This window comes from Myotis yumanensis, unplaced genomic scaffold (assembly GCF_028538775.1).
Source record: "Myotis yumanensis isolate MYYU_CA2020_CCGP unplaced genomic scaffold, mMyoYum1.0.hap1 SCAF_1, whole genome shotgun sequence".
NCBI classification, from domain to species: domain Eukaryota; kingdom Metazoa; phylum Chordata; class Mammalia; order Chiroptera; family Vespertilionidae; genus Myotis; species Myotis yumanensis.
The window spans coordinates 6,712,754-6,734,742 of NW_027223752.1; the positions used below are offsets into that span (position 1 = coordinate 6,712,754).

Consider the following 21,989-nt stretch of genomic DNA (forward strand, 5'->3'; position numbering starts at 1 on the left):
GCCTCCAACGCGGCTTCCTTGGATCTGGGAGGTTCCAGAAGCGCCCGAGATTCCTGGAGAGCAGCCTCGTGCGCTCTTCATTAGCAGACACAGGCCTCCCTGTGTCCCCGGGGGTGCTGGTCACTTGTCCCATGAGCCCGGCTGGGAGACTGAGGACGCTCGATGTGGACAGGCCAGGCAGGGGAAACCAGCTTTGGGGGTAGGGGTTTCCAGGGAGAGGGTTGGGATCAGTTGGTGTCGTACAGAAATTTGGAGACTGGGCTGGGGTTTCCAGGAAGGTTTTAGGGGGAAATGAAGGGACCTAGGACCGCGCACGCGGAGAAATGCTATTTGGAGGCGCCAAAGAAGGCGGAACCAGCCAGTAGGAGTTAGAGCCCCGCCAGATAGCAAGCTCCGAGGAACCAGGTTGCCAGGGACAACGCGTTCTGGGCGGAGCTTCTCCTGGAGTAGAGCTTGCGGGCTGAGGGCGGGGCCTGAAGAGGCGGGGAGGGGCGGGGCTTGCGGTCTGAGCCAAAAGCGGAGTTGTGATTGGCGGAGACCACATGTTATGGGCGGGGCCTAGGCTGGGCATTTATTAAGGTTGGGGCGGAGCTTAAGGAGGGGCGGGGCAGAATGGGGGCGGACCCCGAGCGTGGAGCTGGAGTCGAGGAAGTGGTTGGCGGGGACCGAGCGCCCTGGGCGGGGTCGGAGCCGGCGGGGGCGGAGCCGAGCGGCGGGGGCGGTGCTAGGTCGCGCCGGGCCTGGGGCCGAGGCGGCGCTCCGCGCTGACAGCTGAGTCGGCTCGCGGCCTCCCGCCCCCTCCGTGCCCGGCCTTGACCCTGGCCTGGCCTGCCCGGGAGCCATGAGCCCTGGGCTGCTGCTGCTGCTCGGCAGCGCCGTCCTGGTCGCCTTCGGCCTCTGCTGCACCTTCGTGCACCGCGCTCGCAGCCGCTACGAGCACATCCCCGGGCCGCCGCGGCCCAGGTGAGCGGGAGGTGGGGGCGGGGGCCTGGAAGGGGCGCTCGAATAGGGGGTCGGGGGACCGCATCCAAGCCGGAGTCGGAGTCGAGGCCAGGGGTCAGCCTCGCCTTAGCGCGCGGCGGCGGCTTGGATACTGCGGCGGGGAGAGGGGCGCTAACTATTCTTAGTAACGAATTACTCACAGTCGCCGCAGCTGCTTGGCGACCACCGCGCTCGGCTGGGCCCCACAAACGTGATGGCAGCGACAACCCAGTTAGGTAGGCGCTATTGTTACCCCATCGTTCAGACCGGGAGACTGAGGCGCGCGGAGGCAAAGTCACCTGCCCAAGGTCACACCATGGATGAGCTTAAGCCTAGATTGAAGCCCAGATCAGCCTGGCTCTAAAGTGAGCGCTGTTAACTTTGGTGACTTGGCCGGGGTCACTCAACCAGGATTGAAACACACTGTACTTCGGTCCCATGCGCTTTTGTATTTCTGTCCTGGTAGATCCTGTTCGTCTTCTTCCTTGGTACTTCCATTCCATCCTTGGCCCCCATCCCCCCAACTCCCCTCCCCCCACAAGAAGCGTACCTTTCTGAAGCTTAAGTCACATGTGTCATTTCTCAGCTCCAACGGCTTCCCATCGCTTAGAACTAAATCTAATTCTAAATGAAGCCCAGTCCCTGGCCAGCAAGGCCCCTGCTGAGCTGTCAGAACCTGCCCGTGAGGTTCTCTTCCCCCTCACTTACTGCTGCCCCAGGCAGCCTGCATCCCCATCCCCCAGCTGATTCCCTTCTTGCTAGTTCCCCATCCACTCTGTTTAAAGTCCACTAGCCCCAGGCTCCTGATGGGGCCATTCCCCCGTGAAGTTACCTTCTGTTCACCTGTTGACTGTCCGCTCACCTGTTGACTGTCTTCCCCTCTAGACTGTGAGCCCGGGAGGGCAGGGATGCCGCGTTGCTGGTGTATCCCCACCCAGCGCCGGGCACATGGAGGATGCTCAATAAATATGTGTTGAATGAATGAATGAATAAACAACAGTATTAGACACACTTTTTAAAACCTCAGGACCTGAACATTCTGGAAGGCACCCGCTTCCAGCACAAGCCAGATCCTGGTGTTAGAAGCCTGGGTTCCTGTTTGGGGAAGATCTCTGTGGCTGGTGCTTCTCCCCGCTGGCTCTGTCCTCCCAGGCGCCCTCTCCCACCCTGGGGTCTTCCTGACCCGTTTCCCCTTTTGTGGCAGCTCTGTCTTTCATGCCATGTTTCTTCCCAGCTTTCCAGACTTGACTTAAATACTAACTCCTCAGGGAGGTCTTACCTACTTGCATGCTTAAATATATTCTATTCATTTTATAAACGCTAAGGGACCCTAATGGCAATTGGGTAATTAATTATGTGTGCAACCTCTTGTTAAGTGTCTGTCTGTCTCGTTCGCTGCGGTGTGCCCCACACCTAGCACAGCAGTGTCTGGTATTCGCATAGTAGGCACTCGATAAACCACTGATTCAAGGTGGGAATCCCCTGAGAGTTCTGTTAGGGGCACGATCACCTGGCCAGTTTTCAGATCATTTGTTCTGATAGATCGCATTATGGCTGGCTTTCTCTGGAACCCAAGTGCTTCCAGCATTGCAGACCCGGTCAACCTCTTAAGTCAAGCCTCTCTCTGCTCCTCTCCCCGCATCTCCTTCCTCCCCCCACACCCCCGCCATTGCATTTTAAAAATAAAATTCTGCATGCCATATAACTTGCCCTTCTAAACTGTACCACCAGCACTCGCGTTTCATCGGCCCTAAAAGAAACCCCATACCAATGAGCTGTCCCTCATCCCATCCTGACCCCCAGCTCCAGGCAGCCACTCATCTGCTTTCTGTCTTTACAGGTTTGCTTGTTCTGGGCATTGCATATAAATGCAGTCATACAGTATGTGGCCTTTGGTGTCTGGCTTCTTGCACTTAGCATGTTTTCAGGGTCACCCGTGGAGTAGCCTGTGTCCCCATTTCTTTCCTTTTTAGATCTGAATTCTCCCCCCTAAACCTTACAGTTGTGTGTGGTGGTGGGGGCGGCGGGGAGGGGAGAGGAGCGGGAGGAGGCTGAATGTAATTATGGTTGGGCGCTTTGTTCTAAGGAGGTGAACCGAATAGGGCACAGGCAAAAGACTTTGGATGCAAAGTTGGTTGGTGATCAAACATAAAACAGCACTAAATGGAAGTTCTGAAACCGCTTCCAGCGCAAATCAGGTGCTTTGGCATCCAAAGCCCGTGACCGGCAATCCCATGGTTGGCAAGAAATCAGTGTATTGAGTCTCCAGGGGTGGCATTTGCCCCTCGATGCCTCAGAGTTTTGCCAGCTTGTGGGCAAGGACGCCTCTGCTCTGCAAAGAGGCAGCCGCTGGGCTCCTGCACGCTGACCCTTTCTCCTCCTTATTCTGCAGGAGTCGCCAGATGCCCTCTCCTCCAGGTTGCCCTCCCTGATTGCCCCTCCTCTGTGTTCTTATTACCAACAATACCCTGCTGCACACCGATCCACGTAGCGGCTGAAAACTCGGACTCAGTGTTCAGGTCCCACACAGACACTTTTAGCTTCTTGGTTTCTGTTATGCTCTAAACTCCGCATCAGCCTCCACTCTCCTGGTAGCGTGGGGGGGGGGGGGGGGACACTTGACAATGAAAAGTCTCACTCTCCCCGTGTTTTATTTCTTTTGCAATAAGTTCTTCAAGTTTGACTCCCAGGGCGATGTTGGTTCTCTCCTCCCACTGCTACTTGCCAAGTTGCTGGGGGTGGGGGCTGTTCAACAAGTGGCCGGGAGCTTCCTAGTGATGGTGGAGACCCTCTGCTGGACTTCGGGTGCCCAGCTCAGCACTCACCCCCTCATCCTTCCAGCACAAGGCACCACCCTCACTCCTAGAGGGTGGCCCATCCTGCCACCCTCTGGGTGCTCTCACAGTGGGCTCTCCAGATGCCCTCTGCTCCAGTGACTGTCCACGCTTCTCTGCCCACAGGAAACGTTGGATCCCCACTGTGTCCGCCACAGTGTTTTAGGGAACGACATGCGCTGGGACCAGCCAGGCGGGGGATTTGCCCTCCCCTCTCTCCTGGGCTGCCCTGCCACTCCCAGTCCACCACAGGGCATCCCAGGTGGGCTTCTGCTGCCCCCTCCCAGCACCAGTGTTCCACCATCCCTCATTCTGTGGTCCCTTATCTGCTCATTTCTAACCCATCTTCTGGCCCTGCCTTTGCCTCCCCAGCGCCCCCTGCAGGAGCTGGAGGGAACGGGCTTTAGTTCCCTCTCTTGCCTGGCAGTGGAGATGTGGCCACTCTGTGCCCCTGTCCTTCTCAAGGTGTCACTCGCCTTCCTCCCCAGGGGCCCTGGACCCCAGTGGTTAGGGCGCAGGATCTCGGAGTCGCCTGGGAGGGTGAGGAGTTCCAGGCTGTTCTCACTCAGAACAGAGCATTTTCCTGCAAAGGAGCAGCTCTGGGGAGTGACCATGGATACCAGATAATTCTGGAAATACACCGGTGGTGCGTGGTGTCCGAGGTCCACCTTCCTGCAGGTGGAGAGGGATACGTTCAAGTCCTCACTTCGGGTGGGGCTCAGCTCCCCCCTCCCTTCCTCCCAGAGGCTGCTGCCCGCCTCCAGCCTCCCGCACTCTGCAGTCCCCGCACGCCCCCTCCGCCCCCCACCCGCACTCCCAGCCTTTCTTCTTGCCTCCCACTTCCCGGAGCAAATGGATCAGCCGAGAACTTCTTTTCAGGGCTCTGCTGCCACGGCCACCCCTTTGCCTGCCGCGGGCCGCTCGCCCTCCCCTTCCCGCTGGGCCCAGGGGCCCCGGCCAAGGCCAGCTGCCCTCGCTGCTCAGCAGCTCTGCCCCCACTGCCCCTCCCTGCGCCAGCGGTTTCCTTCTCCTCTGCATCCCTCCCATTTTTATATAATATGCTGTTAAAACCACCCTTTTCTTCCCGCTCTCATTCCCTCTCTGCACCCCCACTGTGGCCTGCGGAGCAGCCTGCTTGTCTTTGGGCCCCGTTGTTCCCTCCTGTTCTCTCTTGAACCCACCACCCCATGGGGCTCCGGCCCCACCTCTCCACCCAACCTGCTTTGGTCCAGGTCCCAGCGACCTGCACGGAGCTCCTCCACGGTCCGCGCCGCCCTATCTGGCCTGGCCCCTCAGCAGCCCGGGCAGACGGATGGATGCCTCCTTCCTCCTAAAGCTTCTCTTCAAAGGCCCAGCCCTTCGCTCTGGCTCTCCTGTGCCTCCAGCTCAGTGTCCCTGGCAGGCTGTCCCTTTGCTGCCTGTCCCTGGGGCTCTGGGTGTGAAAGCGAGTGCACCCCCCTGGGGACCTGGGACCGCAGCGCTGCCCCAGGTGGAAGGACGGGGCCCCAGGTGGGCGGAGGCTGCTCTGGGGGTGCTGAGCTGGAGCTTCCGCCTGCCCCTCCTGCAGGCAGAGCCCAGAGCCCGGGGGCTTGGCCTCTGGAAGCCTGCACACCTGCACGCACACGGCAGGGGCAACGAGGGGTCTGCTGCTCCCTCCCAGCGCTGCTCCCCTTGGCGAATGCAGCTCCACCTCCTCCCAGTGGCCACGGTCTTCCCTGGCACCTGTCACTCAGCACACCCACGTGGCCGGGCTCCTGGCTTCACCTTCACTCAGAATGGGATTGCTTCTCACCTCCACCGGTCTGAGCCTGCATCACCTCTCACAGCCTTCACTCGGGCCCCTGCCTCCACCCCTGCGCCCGCCTCCCCCTTCACTCTCAGCACAATACATTTAAAACCCAGATCCCGCCCTCGCTTTGCTCAAAACCCTTCACTGAGGGCAAAGCCAAAGCGTGGACAAGAGCCCACAAGGCCGTCCATATCTGCCCCACCTTGGTGACCCCACCCTGGATCTTGGTTCCCTTGTGCACCCTGCTCTAGCCACACTGCCTTCCTTCAACTTAGGACCTCAGGACCTTTGCACCTGCCATTCCTCTGCCTCAAATGCTCTTCTCCCAGATACCTGCTCGGCCTCGTCCCTTGCTTCTTACAGCTCGCATGACACCTTCCTAGAGGGATGGTCCCTCACCTGCCTGTATAAAATGGCCACCCCACATCCAGCCCCCGCTCTCCTTGCCCCCCACTCACATTTTTCTCCCATCACTCTCTGAATTCCTATTTACTTGCATGTTTGCATATCTCCTGTCTTCCCCCTGGAGAATGAGGTCACTGACCCAGAAAATCCCAATTGGGGTTTTGTTGTCTGGATGCTGTAGTAAGTGAGCTTGACTGGAAAAGAGTCCTAGAGGAGACAGAGGTCATGAGTCCCTTGGAACGTGCCTCAAGGTGACACCAAGGGCTTGTCTGCAGTTGGGTGATCACAGTGCAGGCTCAGTGCGGCCCCTCCATCCCCTGCTGATAAGGACTACGGGGAACCCTGGTTCCAGCCACACACCTGTCCAGCCTCAGCTGCCCTGCCTCCAGGTGGTGTGGGGCGGTCAGACGGGTGAGGCTCAGCATGGCACCCAACATACGGAAAGTGTTTGATGAATGCCTCAAGGTAATTCCACACAGCGTTACCGAGGGCCAGCCCTGTCCTGCGCCCGGGAGATGGTGTTATTTCTCTCCATCACCTCTCCAAGGAGGTCAGACTCAGGTTTGCATCCTGCCTGGTGACTCCAAGCCAGGGCCCTATCTCGCCATGCCTCAGTCCTCCCATCCACGAAGTGGGTCTAATAACGCCGGCCTCACAGGGCCCTGTGGGGAAGGGGCACCCTTTAATGGTGACGTCCAGTGATCACAATGCTTCTCATTTCTTCTAGTTTCCTCCTAGGACACCTTCCCTACTTCTGGAAAAAGGATGAGGCTTGTGGCCGCGTGCTCCAGGATGTGTTTTTGGACTGGTGGGTCCTAACTTGTCATTCATTGCCCTTATGCCAGGCCGGGCCCCACAGGACCAGCCCAGTAGCACACACACTCCCTGCTCCCCTGCCCAGGCCACTCCCACCGCCAGCAGGTCCTCCCTGAGCGGAGAGGCACGGCAGGCTGGTTGGAAAGGCAATCCCGTGACCTTAGACCAGCCATCAGAACCTCTCCGAGCCTCAGTTTCCTCATCTATAACCTGGGTGTGGGGCGTGACTGGATACGAGTCCTTGTGTGAGGTGGTGCTTTTTACTTCTCAAAGCATTTTCAGAGACCTGAGCTTGCTTGATTCCCAGTCCAACCTGTGGGGCAAAGGAGGAGCGTAGCAACCCCATTTCATGGATGTGGAAACTGAGGCCCGCTGGGAGATGTGACTCAGTAGTCAGTCAGCCCCAGGACAGAGCCTGGGCCCCAAGCCCGTGGTGAGCCCCCTCCTGGGAGGGACACCCCGTTTCTCCTGCTGGGCCTGGGCGGGTGATACTCACGTCTCCGGGCGTTGACAGCCTCCTTTGGGTCACTTTGGTTTCCAGGGCTAAGAAGTACGGGCCTGTGGTGCGGGTCAATGTCTTCCACAAAACCTCGGTCATCGTCACGAGCCCCGAGTCGGTCAAGGTAGGAAACAGAGTGGTTTCCGTGGGGATGGGCCTCCCCTGCCCGAGGTTGGGTGTGTGAATCTTGGCCCTGGGGACGATGGGAGAAACGTTCCAGAGGCACACATATTGGGGCTGGTTTCCCGAGGACCCAAAGGGAATGGCTTCTTTCTGATCACCCACTGCTGGCGGGCTCCTAAGGGCAGGGCTGTGTGACGGGGGCAGGGAGGGGGACTTTGCTGTGGGACCCGTTTGGCGCACACACGTTCGGTTAGTTCACCTCTCAGCCTCAGTGCCTTCGTTGGTGAGGCGAGAAGATAACTAACCTCTCTCTCTCTCAGGGCTGTGATGCAAATTAAATATTGATCGATTATTAGCAAATAAGGGCCAAAGGATACTTACCGTGTTTGCCATGGGCCGTGTGCTTTTCTATGCACTTCCCAGTTATTACCCCATTAGATCTCACAGGGGTAGGACCCTTATTAGTCCCCGTTTTAGAGACGGGGAGATGGACACAGGGGCATTAAGGGGTCTGTAATGTGTGCAGGATGGTGTCTGCTCTGCAGGTATTTAGAAAGAGTGGCCATCAGACCATCTACTTGGGAGTTAGCAGAACTGGGCTCAAATCTGGGCTCTGCCACCAGATGGCTGTGGGACCCGGACCTGTGACTGTATCGGTCTGGGCCTCGGTTTCCTTGTCTATAACATAGGGATGCTGCCTTTCTTACGGGGGTTGTGAGAATGGGACTGACACGGTGTCTATGAGTTATCTAGCCCAGGCCTGGCCCACAGCAATTGCTCAATAAATGATGGTGCTGTTACACACGCAGGTGATGTGTGGGGTGATTCTCTGCATGGAGGGTGGCTGGTGGCACAAAGAGGGATAAAAACAACTTAGGGTGCAGATCAGGAGACAAGCTGAACTATTATAGTGCCTCTAGCAAGTTGATAAAAATAACTTTAAAAAATATTTTTTTATTGATTTCAGAGAGGAAGGGAGAGGGAGAGAGAGAATCATTGATCGGCTGCCTCCTGCACGCCCCACACTGGGAATCGAGCCCACAACCCAGACATGTGCCCTGACCGGGAATTGAACCATGATCTCTTGGTTCACAGGTCAATGTTCAACCACTGAGCCACACTGGGTGGGCAAAAATAACTTTATTTTAAAAAGTTTAATTTCAAATACCGACATAGTTTAAGATGTTTAAAAGCATGCTACCAAAAGCCATGCACAAAAATCTTCATGATGCTCAATGAGAAAAGAAGTTGAAAGAAATATATTAATATGATGAAATACATCGGTAAACAGTCAAGTGTTAAACCAAACCTGAAATCCTGGTCATGATACAATTTGTTCCTGGATACATGGATACAATTTGCTCATCTTTCATTAAGAATTTTTGTTTCTATCTTTATTCTTTTCTTATAAGATCTTTGTCTGGTTTTGGTATCAGTTTAATCGGCCTCATAAGATGAGTTAGGGAAAGTTCCCTTTCCACTTTCTTTCTGAAAGAGCTGGTATGAGAGTGGTGTTAATTTTTCCTTTAATGTTGGATAGAATTCACTGGTGAAGCCATTGGGCCTGGCATTTTTTTTGGAGAAGTGTTATTTTGTCTTAATTATACATTCAATTTCTTTAATTGCTATATGACCATCCAGATTTCCTATTTTTTTCTTAGTTTGGTGTCTTTCAAGGAATTGGTCTATTTCTTGTAAATTGTTGAAACTATTAGTATAAAGTTGTCCACAATATTCATTTACCTTTTTTGTTGTTGTTAATTCTCACCTGAGGATATTTTTTTCCATTGATTTTCAGAGAGAGTGGAAGGGAGAGAGAGAGACAGACAGAAACAGCAATGTGAGAGAGACACATTGATTGGTTGCCTCCTGCATGCACCCCGACCAGGGCCGGGGACCTGGAACTAAGGTATGTGCCCTTGACTGGAATCGAACCCCGGACCCTTCTGTCCGCGGGCTGATGCTCTATCCACTGAGCCAAACCGGCTGGGGCTACTATTATCTTTTTAATGTTTACCAGATCTGTGTGATATTCACTTTTCCCCGGGAGCAAATCTCACAGCAAGCAGCACCCCCCGGGCTGATGTGCAGCAGGGATGTCGCCTCCCGATTCCCAGCACCCCAGAATAAAGCTCAGCGCCCCCAGGGCAGGCCCCTGCAGCCCCCCCACTCCCACCGTCTGCGGATGCACCACTGACCCTGCTTCCCCTGCCTGGACCACGGTCACCTCTCCCCTCGCCCGAAGCCAATCAGCTGGATCCAAAGCCTAGGGCCATTTGCCGGGTGGTGTGTGTGATCCGGGGCCAGTTCTAACTCTCAGGTTCCTTCATCTCTGTGTAAATGAGCACAGCAGTACCACCCACGTCCTAGGGTTGACTGGGCACTGAGTGATCTCCAGGTGCTGATGTGCCCCTGGCATTGACGGAGCACCTGCTGGGTGCCGGACACCATTCTCATCCCTGTCATGTGGAACCGATTTATTCTTCAAGCGGACCTACCAGGCAGGCGCTCTCTTTCCCTCCATCTTGTAAGAGGAGGAAACTGAGGGCCAGCGGAGGAGAATAACTTGCCCAGGGTCATAGGGTTGTTAGCAAAGGGAGGAGTGAGGATGTTGAGCCCATATTCAAATGCAAGCCACTGACTCCGAGCTGGGCTACACTGCCCTTGTAACAAAGAAGGAACGCTTAACCATTTGAACAGCATGGATGGACCTGGGGAGCATTATATTAAGCGAAATAAGCCGGTCGGAGAAAGATAAATATCACATGATCTCACTCACATGTGGGATATAATGATCAACATAAACTGATGAACTAAAATAGATCCAGAGACATAGAAGCATCGAACAGTCCATCCAACCTCAGGGGGAAGGCGGGGGGTGGGGGGAGTGGAGGGTGAGAGATCAATGCATATAAGCATAACCCATGCACACAGTCAGTAGGGGGCGTGAGGGTGTGTGTTGGGGGGTGGGTGGGAATGAGCAGGGAGAGGTCAATGGGGGAAAAGGGAATCATGAGTAATACTTTAAACAATAAAGAATTTTAAAAAGAGCTGTTAGCTAATGTTACTATTGCACCATGCAGCTCTTGGTGAGGAAGCTGACCTCCTCCAGGAAGCCTCCCGCGATTTCCATGGCTGGGTTGGCAGCAACAATCCTGCGTCTGTGCCGAGTGTCTCTCCTATGTCCCGGACACTCTCCCTCCAGGCTCTCTGGGTCCAGAGCAGCCATGTTCTTCTTTGTTCTTGCCACTTTGGAAGGTGGTAAGGTGTGGGCATTGGAGCGAGGAAACCGCGCCCCCTCCCAACATTGCTCTCCAGCTGTGTGGCCACAGGACAATTGCTTCACCCCTTGGTGCCCTGTTTTCCTCATCCCTGAACGGGATGCTCTTGCTCCCGAGGGTTAGGCGAGGCCCCGTGTGTGAGTGCTCACGCCGTAGCAGGCTCGGCTCCAGGTGATTATCTTGAAACTGCTGAGGTCCTCTCTCGGGTGCCCGAGCTGATGTTGGTTTTTTGGGATGTTTAGAAATTCCTGATGTCCACCAAGTACAACAAGGACTCCAAGATGTACCACGCCATCCAGACTGTGTTTGGTGAGAGGTAAGGCGAGAGGGGGGGTCTGGGGGGAGGCCTCTGGCTGGGAGGAGAGGCCTCACGGGCCCCAGAGCCTTGGGGTAGCGTTAGGGGCCGAGCTCCTGGCTGCCAGGCACACAGCACGTGCCGCCGCTCTCGTCATGGGCACCTCCCTTTTCCTCTCTCCCCTCCCAGGGCAGGTGGGAGTGCGGGGGTCGCTGAGACTGGGGCACATGATCACCTCATTTCGTTTTTGTTTACTTATTGTTTATGGTGGTTAAATTCACATCCATAAAACCCACCGTGTTAACCACACTGGAGGTACAATTCAGTGCATGTGGTGTATTCACAGAGTGGTGCAACCATCAGCGCTGTCCACTCCCAGAAGGTTGTCGTCGCCCCAAAGCTGACCCCCTGGCCACCTGGCCGTCAGCCCCGCCCCCCCAGCCTGCTTCTCTCATCAGTGTCTATGCCCCACAGGCTGTTTGGCCAAGGCTTGGTGTCCGAGTGTGACTACGAGCGCTGGCACAAGCAGCGGAGAGTCATGGACCTGGCCTTCAGCCGCAGGTGAGCGTGGCCCGGCGGGCAGCGTGGGTCCTGGCTGGGCAGGGCGGTGCTGGGCTGCTGGGCTGGTGGGCAGGGGAGCGGGAGGGGCTCCTCCAGGCAGAAGGGACAGAGGGAGGAGGCCGGCCAGTGGGGCGCCAGGCGGAGAGAGGTCCCTATCGGTTTGTGGATATCAGGGTTGTGACAAGGACGTCTGGACGTGTGGGGGTCCCTGTCCCTCAGGGGCTCCCCCGGTGCAGGCCTCATCACTCTCATCTGGGCTTTTTGTTTTATTATGGTTTTCATTTCTGGGTAACATTTTATTTTTTAAGTAACTCACGTTCAGATACAATTCACATACCACCTAATTCACCCATGTACAGGGTGCAACTTAATGGTTTTGAGTATATTCAAAACTTGTACAGCCATCACCGTAGTCAATTTTAGGACATTCTTGTCACCCATCCCCCCCATCCCCCCTCTGTGCCCGCAGCTCCTGGCACCCACTCGCCTGCTTCCTGTCTCTGGATTTTCATATTCTGGACGTTCCCTATAAATGGAATCACACATATGTGGTCTTTGTGTCTGGCTTCTTTCACGCAGCATCGTGAGGGCCATTCATGCCACATGATGTACCAGAAATGCGTTCCTTTTCATTGCCAGCGACGATTCCACCGTCTCGATGGCCGCGTTGGCTCATGCGCCCTCATCAGCTGGCGGGCACTTGGGTCGTTTCCGGGTTTTGGCTTTTGTGAATCGTGCTGCTCTGAGCATTCATGTGTTAGTGCAAATTTTTGTGCGGACGTACGTTTCCGGTTTTCTTGGGTGTATCCCTAGGAGCGAGGCTGCTGGGTCACACGGTCAGTCTGTGTTTAACATTTTGAGGAAGGTTGATCATTTATTTTATATAACTTTAAATTTGCAGAAAAACTGCCGAGATAATCTAAGGAACTCCTGGGTGTCTTTTACCCAGATTCACTTTTTAAATCACATTTTTTTTTTATCGTTTCTTCTCTATGTGTAAATATAAACATGCTTACAGTTCTCTCTCTGTGTGTATATACATTATTCACATTATTTAATATAGTGCGTATTTTTAAAGCATTTGAGAGTAAGTTGGGGACACTGTGACCCCTTCCCTTAAATATTTCTGTGTGTGTTTCCTAAGAACAAGGACTTTCTCACACATGACTACCGTATAGTTATCAGATGAGGACATGGAACATGCTGAATGTGATTGAATAGGAAAAAAGAACAACCACAAGTAATCTTGCACAGACATAAGCACTTGCAAACCGTGCTAGTGTGATGAAGAAGTCGAGGGTGCTGTGGGAGCATTACTGAGCCTACTTGGGGCTCAAGAGACGTTCCCAAAGGAAGTGGCACCTGGGTGTCCATCTGGAGAGTGGACAGGCATAGGTGGTAACGGGCATGGGGATGGAAGGTGCCAGGGAGGAGAGCTCCGGGCAGAAAGGACAGCATGTGCAAAGGCCCTGAGGTGGGAAGGAACATTGTGCTCTGGAGGAGCTAAAAGGCCACTGTAACAGGAAGGCAGTGCGGCAGGTGGCAGCAGGCAGGGGACAGGGTCTGCCTCCTGGTCCAGCTGAGGATTTTTGCCTCCCTCCTAAGAGCGATAGGGTGCTCCCAAGTGGTTTAGGTCAGGGACCCCATCAGAGCGGTGCTTCTGTCTGGCCTGGGCCACAGAGGGTAAGACGTGCAGCCAGCGTGGGGTGGGGCCGGGCAGCAGCAGCAGGAGGATGCGGGCCTGTGCTGGAGCGGGGAAGCCAGGCTGGTGGATGGGCAGCGAAGAGCTGATTTTCGTTCCTAATTAAAAAAATGGATCCTTTTTCTCTTCTCCCGTTTTTCTCTTTTTCATGTTTTAAAAAACTTCGTATTTGGAAACTTCACATTTCTAGATACGTTTTAGGAATAAGAATAGGAGAAAGAACAGCCCTATATCCTTTACCCAGATTGTTAACATTAAAAAGCGCCTTTAATTTCAAAAGCAGCATCTTCTGTTAGTAAAAAATCAGAAATGTGTCATGTGCCAAGTGGCGATCTCCCCCTCCCCACACTCCCCTTGGGGACGCCATGTTTGTGAGTTTGGAGTGCGTCCTTCCACGCGTCTTTCTAAGCTCTAGGCCTGGCCGGTGAGCCGGCTGGCTGTCCCGGGGCAGGGGCCACTGTGTGCTGGGATCCCTGGGTTGCGGACTCATGTCCCTGTGGTCTGGCACTGTGACTGCTCGCGGGCAGGGAACGGGACGGGAAAGCCAGGCTGCAGATGGCAGCCCGGAGAGGCTGTTGGGGAAACTCATGGATTCTGGAGACCGAAGACGCCTCTCCTCCCTTCCTTCCCACTGTCCAGTGGCGTTTCTGCTCTGTCACATCGTCTTGAGGTTAGAGCTGAGGGGCCCAATGGCAGAACGAGGGCCCGTGGGGCCATGTGGACAGGGGCAAAGGGACAGCAGCGGCATCTGAGTGGAGGGGAATGTGAAACCTCAGGGCTCGTTTGATGACGGGAACCCAAGCCCGGGAGCTGTGCCTCCCAGGGAGGCCCGGAGGCTGGGAGGGGCCTCCCGCAGAAGCCCTGGGCCGGTCCGCAGCCGCTGACGCGTGTGCTGTTTCCCCAGCTCCTTGGTCAGCCTGATGGAGACGTTCAACGAGAAAGCGGAGCAGCTGGTGGAGATCCTGGAGGCCAAGGCGGACGGGCAGACCCCGGTGTCCATGCAGGAGATGCTGACCTGCACCACCATGGACATCCTGGCCAAGGTGAGGGGTGGACGGCCCCTACCCCCCCCCCCACCCCCACCCCGGGGCAGAGGGCTCCTCTTCCCTCCCTCTTCCCCTTCCTTGCCTTCCTCCTCTCCCTGCTGCTCCCCCATGCCAGCGGCCCCTTCTCTGGGCCGAGCGCTTCGTGTCTCCTTAACTATTCCAAACAACCCAGCGTGAGACGGGAGCCGCTAGCTCATTCTCTAGAAATGGACACCGAGAGGGGTGGGCACAGGCCAGGCTGGTCAGGGGCAGAAGCAGGACTGGCTCTGAGGTCTGCCGTCCTCCCAGCCCAAAGCCCACCTGCCCCTCAGCTCCCCGTGGGGTAGCGGCTTGGCTGTTGATCCCGGCAGACCCAGCAGTGGCCTGAGCCCAGGGGAAGGCAGGCCAGGCAGCTGGAGTGTAGGGACTGGGAGTGAAGCATCGTTGTCATTCAGCCAGTCCCTGGGCAGCTGGGTGCAGAGTGGACGCCCACGGGAGGCTGTGTCTCAGGGGCAATGCATCGTGTTAAGGAAGGAGTTCGAGGTTTACTTAGTGGTTACTCTCTGCGACATAATTCTCACCCCATTCAGCGGGGTTGGAAGTATGGCTCATTGCAGGGAGTCTGCGACCCGATACAGGCCAGTCCTTGGCCCAGGGTCTGGGTCTCCAGCTGAACGGTGCCCGGCTCTGCCCTGGGCTTCCGTCCTCCCATCCCCAGGTCTGAGCCCGGCCTGCTCTCTCCCCAGGCAGCCTTTGGCATGGAGACTGGCATGCTGCTGGGCGCCCAGAAGCCTCTGTCCGGGAAGGTGAAGCTGATCTTGGAGGGCATCACTGCCTCCCGCAACACCCTCGCGAAGGTGCGGCCCCGCATCCCCCCGGCGGCCAGCCACCCGAGTGGGGGTCCTCTTTTGCTGGGGCGCCTCCTCCAGGGATTTTTCCAGAATGAGTTCTGAGTTCCGGTTTGTAGACGTGAAGTGACTTCGACTCAGTTAGGATTTGCATAACCCCGGTGTCCATGCAGGAGATGCTGACCTGCACCACCGTGGACATCCTGGGGAGGCTCGGAATGAAAGAGGATTATGTAAATTAGGAGTGACCTTTCTCTCATGTAAATGACCCCCTGAAACAGGCACTCTGGGATGGCTAGGATGGCTCCACAATGTTAGAGGTTCCTGGATTTTCTTTTTCTTTTAAAAAAAATATGTTTTTATTGATTTCAGAGAGGCAGAGAGAGGGAGAGAGAGATAGAAACATCCATGATGAGAGAGAATCATTGATCGGCTGCCTCTTGCACACTTCCAATTGGGGATCTAGCCTGCAACCCAGGCATGTGCCCTTGACTGGAATCGAACCCGGGACCCTACAGTCCGCAGCTCTATCACTGAGCCGAACTGGCTAGGGCTGGATTTTCTTATTGTTCTACTGTCTCCAGCGCATCGCCTCATTGTCATACGATGGCTGCTGCAGCTCCAGCTGTCACCCCTGGTTCCAGGCTTGAAGGAGGACGAAGGGAGAAAGTGGTGCTTGAGCTGATTCTCAGACCGATGCCCAGGGCCCCCTCCATTCCCTGAGGCTCAGCCTCTGAGTTTGCAGCCCTCTGACGCCCCCCCGCCCCCATTTTTTCAGCCGCTGATTCCAGCTCCCTGCCCTCTGGCTGTGGTGTCCTCCCTGACTGCAGTCCTAGCCGCCTCCATCCTTCAGGGACCCCTTACCTTTTCAGGGCTTCCTGAATGCTCTCAGGCATCTCTCCCATTGTTTTTAGGGGTTTGGTGCGGGAAGGGGAAGCCGATGCATGCTTGGGCCTAGCCGGCCTTTGGGACCTGTCTCCCTGGCGCCTTTATCTTTTCTGACATGTCCTCGCATTCTCCCCACCTCCCAGCTTGTTGGTGGATGTATGGTCCTTTGGGAACCGGGGGAGATGGATGGCGGGCGAGGGCAGCGGGGGCGTTCCGTGGTCCGTCCTGAGCTGGGGCTCTTGTTTAGTTCATGCCCGGGAAGTGGAAGCAGCTCCGTGAGATCCGGGAGAGCGTCCGCTTTCTGCGCCAGGTGGGCAAGGACTGGGTGCAGCGCCGCCGGGAGGCCCTGAAGCGGGGCGAGGCCGTTCCTGCCGACATCCTCACGCAGATCCTCAAAGGTGGGGAGCCCTCTGCGAGGGCGGGTGGCCAGGGCGCCTCCTGACAAAGCGACTGTCCTTTGGGTCTTGGGAAAGGGAATGTGAGTGTGGCAGACGCTGCCGCCGGGCCCTGAGCAGCTGCTTGTCTTTCAGCCGAAGAGGGCGCCCAGGACGATGAGGTTCTGCTGGACAACTTCGTCACCTTCTTCATTGCCGGTTCGTAGCTGCATCGCGACCAGGGGCTCCGAGCTCTGCAGGAATGATAGGCTCTGGAATCTGGAATCTGGACTCTGGGAGGTTTTCCTGGCTGTCTGAGCAGAGTTAGGCTGTGGAATTGGGGGGCTGGGCCAAGGGGAGCGAAGCCTCTCTATGCCTAGGGGGGTCCAGGAGGCCCTCTTGGTGGCATCTGACCTGTTAAGGGCTCTGGCAGTCCTGGGGATGCGTGAAGCTGCCTTTTTTGGCTCAGAAGAGCTTGGCCGTGTGAATTCATGTTTCCGCCTCACTCAGAATTGGGGATGGGGGGAGCAGCCTCATTCGTTGCTCATCAAATATTTGTTGAGCATCGATCTTCACCTGGAAAACTCCTCCTCACTCCTCAGGACCCCCAGGTGCTTCTTCCCTGGGGAAGCCCTCCGGGATTGCCCAGGCACATCAGGCCCCCACCCCCACCCCGGGGAGCTCTCCATGGTGCCCAGAGCTCCTCTGCCCACACGTCTCACAGTTTAAGTTGCGTATTTGTTGGTGTGATTCGATCAACGAGATGCGCTCTGTGACCGCAGAGAGACACATTGGTCTCAGCCTCAGCTTTCTCTTCTGCAAAATGGGGATGGACACCCCCTCAGGCCAGGCCAGGCCCAGGGATGGTTGGAGAAAGAGGTTTTAGAGTGTGAACACCGGGTGCCATTTATCTGACCACACTGGCTGGCATCAGGTGACGTGGAAGTGGGCAGGTGTCCCTTTAGATCAGGGGCCCTCAAACTACGGCCCGCGGGCCACATGCAAATACAAACATTGTATTTGTTCCCGTTTTGTTTTTTTACTTCAAAATAAGATATGTGCAGTGTGCATAGGAATTGGTTCATAGTTTTTTTTAAAACTATAGTCCGGCCCTCCAAACAGTGAACTGGCCCCCTGTTTAAAAAGTTTGAGGACCCCTGATAAAGTTTATATCCATACACCCAGCTCAACCCTAGGGAGCAGAAGTGAGGGCCTGAGCTGCCACCAGGGGCTTGGGGTCTCAGAAGCTGGACAGCAGCCACTCTATGATCCCGTGTGGAGCTGCCACTCTCCTCCTTTCCTGCAGGTCACGAGACGTCCGCCAATCACTTGGCATTCACGGTGATGGAGCTGTCACGCCAGCCCGAGATCTTGGCAAGGTACGGAGAGGGGGCCAGGGGGTGGGGGGCTTTCCTTGATGTTGGTGAAGGGGTTTGTCCAATGTCTTATTCCTCGAGGACCACCTGCTTCCACCGCCCTTGGCTGAGCCCTCTGCATTGTGTCCTGCTTCTCTTCACCCCAGTGCCTTTGCACATGCTGTTCCTGCCTCTGGAAGCTCTTCTCCCTTCTTTTCTCCTAGAAAACAGCAATTCTTTCTCCTCCTCCTCCTCCTCCCTTCCTCCTCCTCTGCCTCCTCCTCCTCCTCCCTTCCTCCTCCTCCGCCTCCTCCTCCTTCTCCTCCCCTTCTCCTTCACCTACTTCTCAGACCCCTAAAGTAGCCACTAGCCACCTCCCAGCTCATAAATCCATTTTCCCCTGGGACTGTTTGCTTCAAGCTTTTTTCAGTCATGGAACTGGAAGCCCCAAGACTCCAGGGACCATGGCTCTTTCTTTTTTTTTTTTTTTTTTTTTTTTTTTTGAAGCAGCTCTAATAATGTTGAGCAGATGATTGTACCTCCTTTAAATGTTGCCTCTTTCCCCCCTTTCAATTGGCTCCATGCTTCAGGTTATTAAGTATTTCACTGCCTATTTTTTTTTTTTTTTTTTATTTTCCTCTTAAAGTATTACAAAGGGTATTACATAAGTATCCTTCCCCCCCCCCCCCCCCCCCGCCCTTGACAAACCACTACCCTCCCTTACCCCCCAGTGTCTTATGTCCATTAGTTATGCTTATATGCATGCATACAAGTCCTTCGGTTGATCTCTTACTCCCCTCCCTCCTGCCCCCCAACTCTCTCTGGCCTTCCCACTGCAGTTTGACAATCAGTTTGAGGCAGCTCTGCCTCTGTATCTATTATTGTTCAAAAGTTTGTAATGGTCTTTATTATCCATGAATGAGTGAGATCATGTGGTATTTTTCCTTCATTGACTGGCTTGTTTCACTTAGCATAATGCTCTCCAGTTCCATCCATGATGTTGCAAATGGTAGGAGTTCCTTCTTTTTAACAGCAGCATAGTATTCCATCGTGTAGATGTACCACAGTTTTCTAATCCATTCATCTACTGATGGGCACTTAGGCTGTTTCCAGATCTTAGCTATGGTGAATTGTGCTGCTATGAACATCTGGGTGCATATATCCTTTCTGATTGGTGTTTCTGGTTTCTTGGGATATATTCCTAGTAGTGGGATCACAGGGTCAAATGGGAGTTCCATTTCCAATTTTTTGAGGAACCTCCATACTGCCTTCCATAGTGGCTGCACCAGTCTGCATTCCCACCAGCAGTGCACAAGTGTTCCTTTTTCTCCACATCCTCTCCAGCACTTGTCGTTTGTTGATTTGTTGATGATGGCCATTCTGACAGGTGTGAGATGGTACCTCATTGTTGTTTTGATTTGCATCTCTCGGATGATTAGTGACTTTGAGCATGTTTTCATATGTCTCTTGGCTTTCTGAATGTCCTCTTTTGAAAGGTGTCTATTTAGATCCTTTGCCCATTTTTTGATTGGATTGTTTATCTTCTTTTTGTTAAGTTGTATGAGTTCCCTATAAATTTTGGAGATTAAGCCCTTATCAGATATGACGTTGGCAAATATGTTTTCCCACGAGGTGGGTTTTCTTGTTGTTTTGTTGATGGTTTCTTTTGCTGTGCAGAAGCTTTTTATTTTGATGTAGTCCCATTTGTTCAGTTTCTCTTTAGTTTCAACTGCCCTAGGAGCTGTATCAGTGAAGAAATTGTTTTGGCATATGTCTGAGATTTTGTTGCCTTTGTATTCTTCTAGAATTTTTATGGTTTCCTGTCGTACATTTAAGTCCTTTATCCATTTTGAGTTTATTCTTGTGTATGGTGTAAGTTGGTGGTCTAGTTTCATTTTCTTGCATATGTCTGTCCAATTTTCCCAACACCATTTATTGAAGAGACTATCTTGGCTCCATTGTATGTTCATGCCTCCTTTGTCAAAAATTAATTGAGCATATTGGTTCGGGCTAATTTCTGGACTCTCTATTCTATTCCACTGATCTATATGTCTGTTCTTGTGCCAGTACCAGGCAGTTTTGAGAACAGTGGCTTTGTAATACAGCTTGATATCTGGCATTGAGATCCCACCTACTTTGTTCTTTCTCAGGATCGTTGCAGCTATTCGGGGTCTTTTTTTATTCCAGATGAATTTTTGGAGAGTTCGTTCTAGATCTTTGAAGAAGGCCATTGGTATTTTAATGGGAAGTGCGTTGAATGTATAGATTGCTTTGGGTAGTATGGACATTTTAATGATGTTGATTCTACCAATCCAAGAACATGGTATGTTCTTCCATCTGTTTATGTCTTCCTCTATCTCTTTTTTCAACGTCCTGTAGTTTTCTGAGTAGAGGTCTTTAACCTCTTTAGTTAAGTTTATTCCTAGGTATCTTAATTTTTTTGGTGCGATGGTAAATGGGATTGTTTTTCTGATCTCCCTTTCTGAAAGTTCACTGTTGGTGTATAGAAATGCCTCAGATTTCTTGGGGTTAATTTTGTATCCTGCTACATTGCCAAATTCATGTATTAAGTCTAGTAGCTTTTTGATGGAGTCTCTAGGGTTTTGTATGTATAATATCATGTCATCTGCAAATAAGGACAGTTTTACTTCCTCTTTTCCAATTTGGATGCCTTTTATTCCTTCTTCTTGCCTAATTGCAATGGCTAATACTTCCAGTACTATGTTGAACAGGAGTGGTGAGAGTGGGCATCCCTGTCTTGTTCCTGTTCTTAGGGGAAATGGTGTTAGTTTTTGTCCATTGAGTATGATGTTGGCTGTGGGCCTGTCATATATGGCTTTTATTATGTTGAGGTATGATCCTTCTATTCCCACCTTTCTGAGAGTTTTTATCAAAAATGGGTGTTGGATTTTGTCGAATGCTTTTTCTGCATCAATTGATATGACCATGTGGTTTTTTTCTTTCAATTTGTTTATGTGATGTATCACATTTATTGATTTACGGATGTTGTACCATCCTTGCATCTCTGGGATGAATCCTACTTGGTCATGGTGTATGATCCTTCTGATGTACTGCTGGATCCGATTTGCTAAGATTTTGTTGAGGATTTTGGCATCTATGTTCATGAGGGATATTGGCCTGTAATTCTCTTTCATTGTGATGTCTTTACCTGGTTTTGGTATTAGGGTGATGCTGGCTTCATAGAATGAGCTTGGAAGCGTTCCTTCCTCTTGAATTTTTTGTAGTAGTCTGAGGAGGGTAGGTTTTAGTTCTTCCTTGAATGTTTGGTAGAACTCCCCTGTGAAGCCGTCTGGCCCTGGGCTTTTGTTTGCTGGAAGCTTTCTGATGACTGCTTCAATTTCTTCCATAGTTATTGGCCTATTGAGGTTTTTAGATTCTTCCTGATTGAGTTTTGGAATGTTGTATTTTTCTAGGAATTTGTCCATTTCCTCCAGGTTGTCCAGTTTGTTGGAGTAGAGTTGCTCGTAGTATTGTTTAACAATCATTTGTATTTCTGTGGGGTCTGTTGTTATTTCGCCTCTATCATTTCTGATTTGGTTTATTTGGGACCTCTCTCTTTGCTTCTTGGTGAGCCTGGCTAGGGGTTTGTCAATCTTGTTTATCCTTTCAAAGAACCAGCTCTTGGTTTCATTGATTTTCTGTATTGTTTTTTTGGTCTCTATTTCATTGATTTCTGCTCTAATCTTTATTATCTCCTTCCTTCTGCTCACTCTGGGGTTTTCTTGTTGCTCTCTTTCTAATTCTTTGAGTTGTAGAGTTAGATGATTGACTACCATTTTTTCTTGTTTTTTGAGATAGGCCTGTAGAGCTATAAACTTCCCTCTCAGGACTGCTTTCATTGTGTCCCAGAGGTTTTGGATTGTTGTGTTTTCATTGTCATTAGTGTCCAGGATGTTTTTAATTTCTTCTTTGATGTCATCGGTAACCCAATCAATATTTAATAACATGCTATTCAGCTTCCAAGTGTTTGAGTATTTTGGGTTGTTTTTATTGTAGTTTATTTCTAACATTATGCCATCGTGGTCTGTGAAGAAGCTTTTTATGATTTCAATCTTCTTGAATTTGTGGAGACTTTGCTTGTGACCCAATATGTGGTCTATTTTTGAATATGTCCCATGAGCACCTGAGAGGAATGTATATTCCGCAGCTGTGGGGTGAAGTGTTCTGAAGATGTCAATTAAGTCCATCTGAT

The 21,989-nt window shown here is 52.9% G+C and overlaps 1 protein-coding gene across 1 annotated transcript in view; it reads left to right on the forward strand.

Moving 5' to 3' along the window:
- The first annotated feature begins 748 nt into the window (after positions 1–748).
- The window catches only part of CYP46A1 (cytochrome P450 family 46 subfamily A member 1), a 31,785-nt gene continuing 10,544 nt past the window's right edge, over positions 749–21,989 (forward strand). Inside the window, exons 1-10 of the mRNA XM_070403034.1 lie at positions 749–963; positions 6,737–6,817; positions 7,367–7,448; positions 10,971–11,044; positions 11,498–11,584; positions 14,191–14,329; positions 15,058–15,168; positions 16,295–16,445; positions 16,578–16,640; positions 17,728–17,800. Coding sequence (XP_070259135.1) covers positions 842–963; positions 6,737–6,817; positions 7,367–7,448; positions 10,971–11,044; positions 11,498–11,584; positions 14,191–14,329; positions 15,058–15,168; positions 16,295–16,445; positions 16,578–16,640; positions 17,728–17,800 — 983 coding nt within the window. The 5' untranslated portion in view covers positions 749–841. The remainder of the gene's footprint in view (positions 964–6,736; positions 6,818–7,366; positions 7,449–10,970; positions 11,045–11,497; positions 11,585–14,190; positions 14,330–15,057; positions 15,169–16,294; positions 16,446–16,577; positions 16,641–17,727; positions 17,801–21,989) is intronic.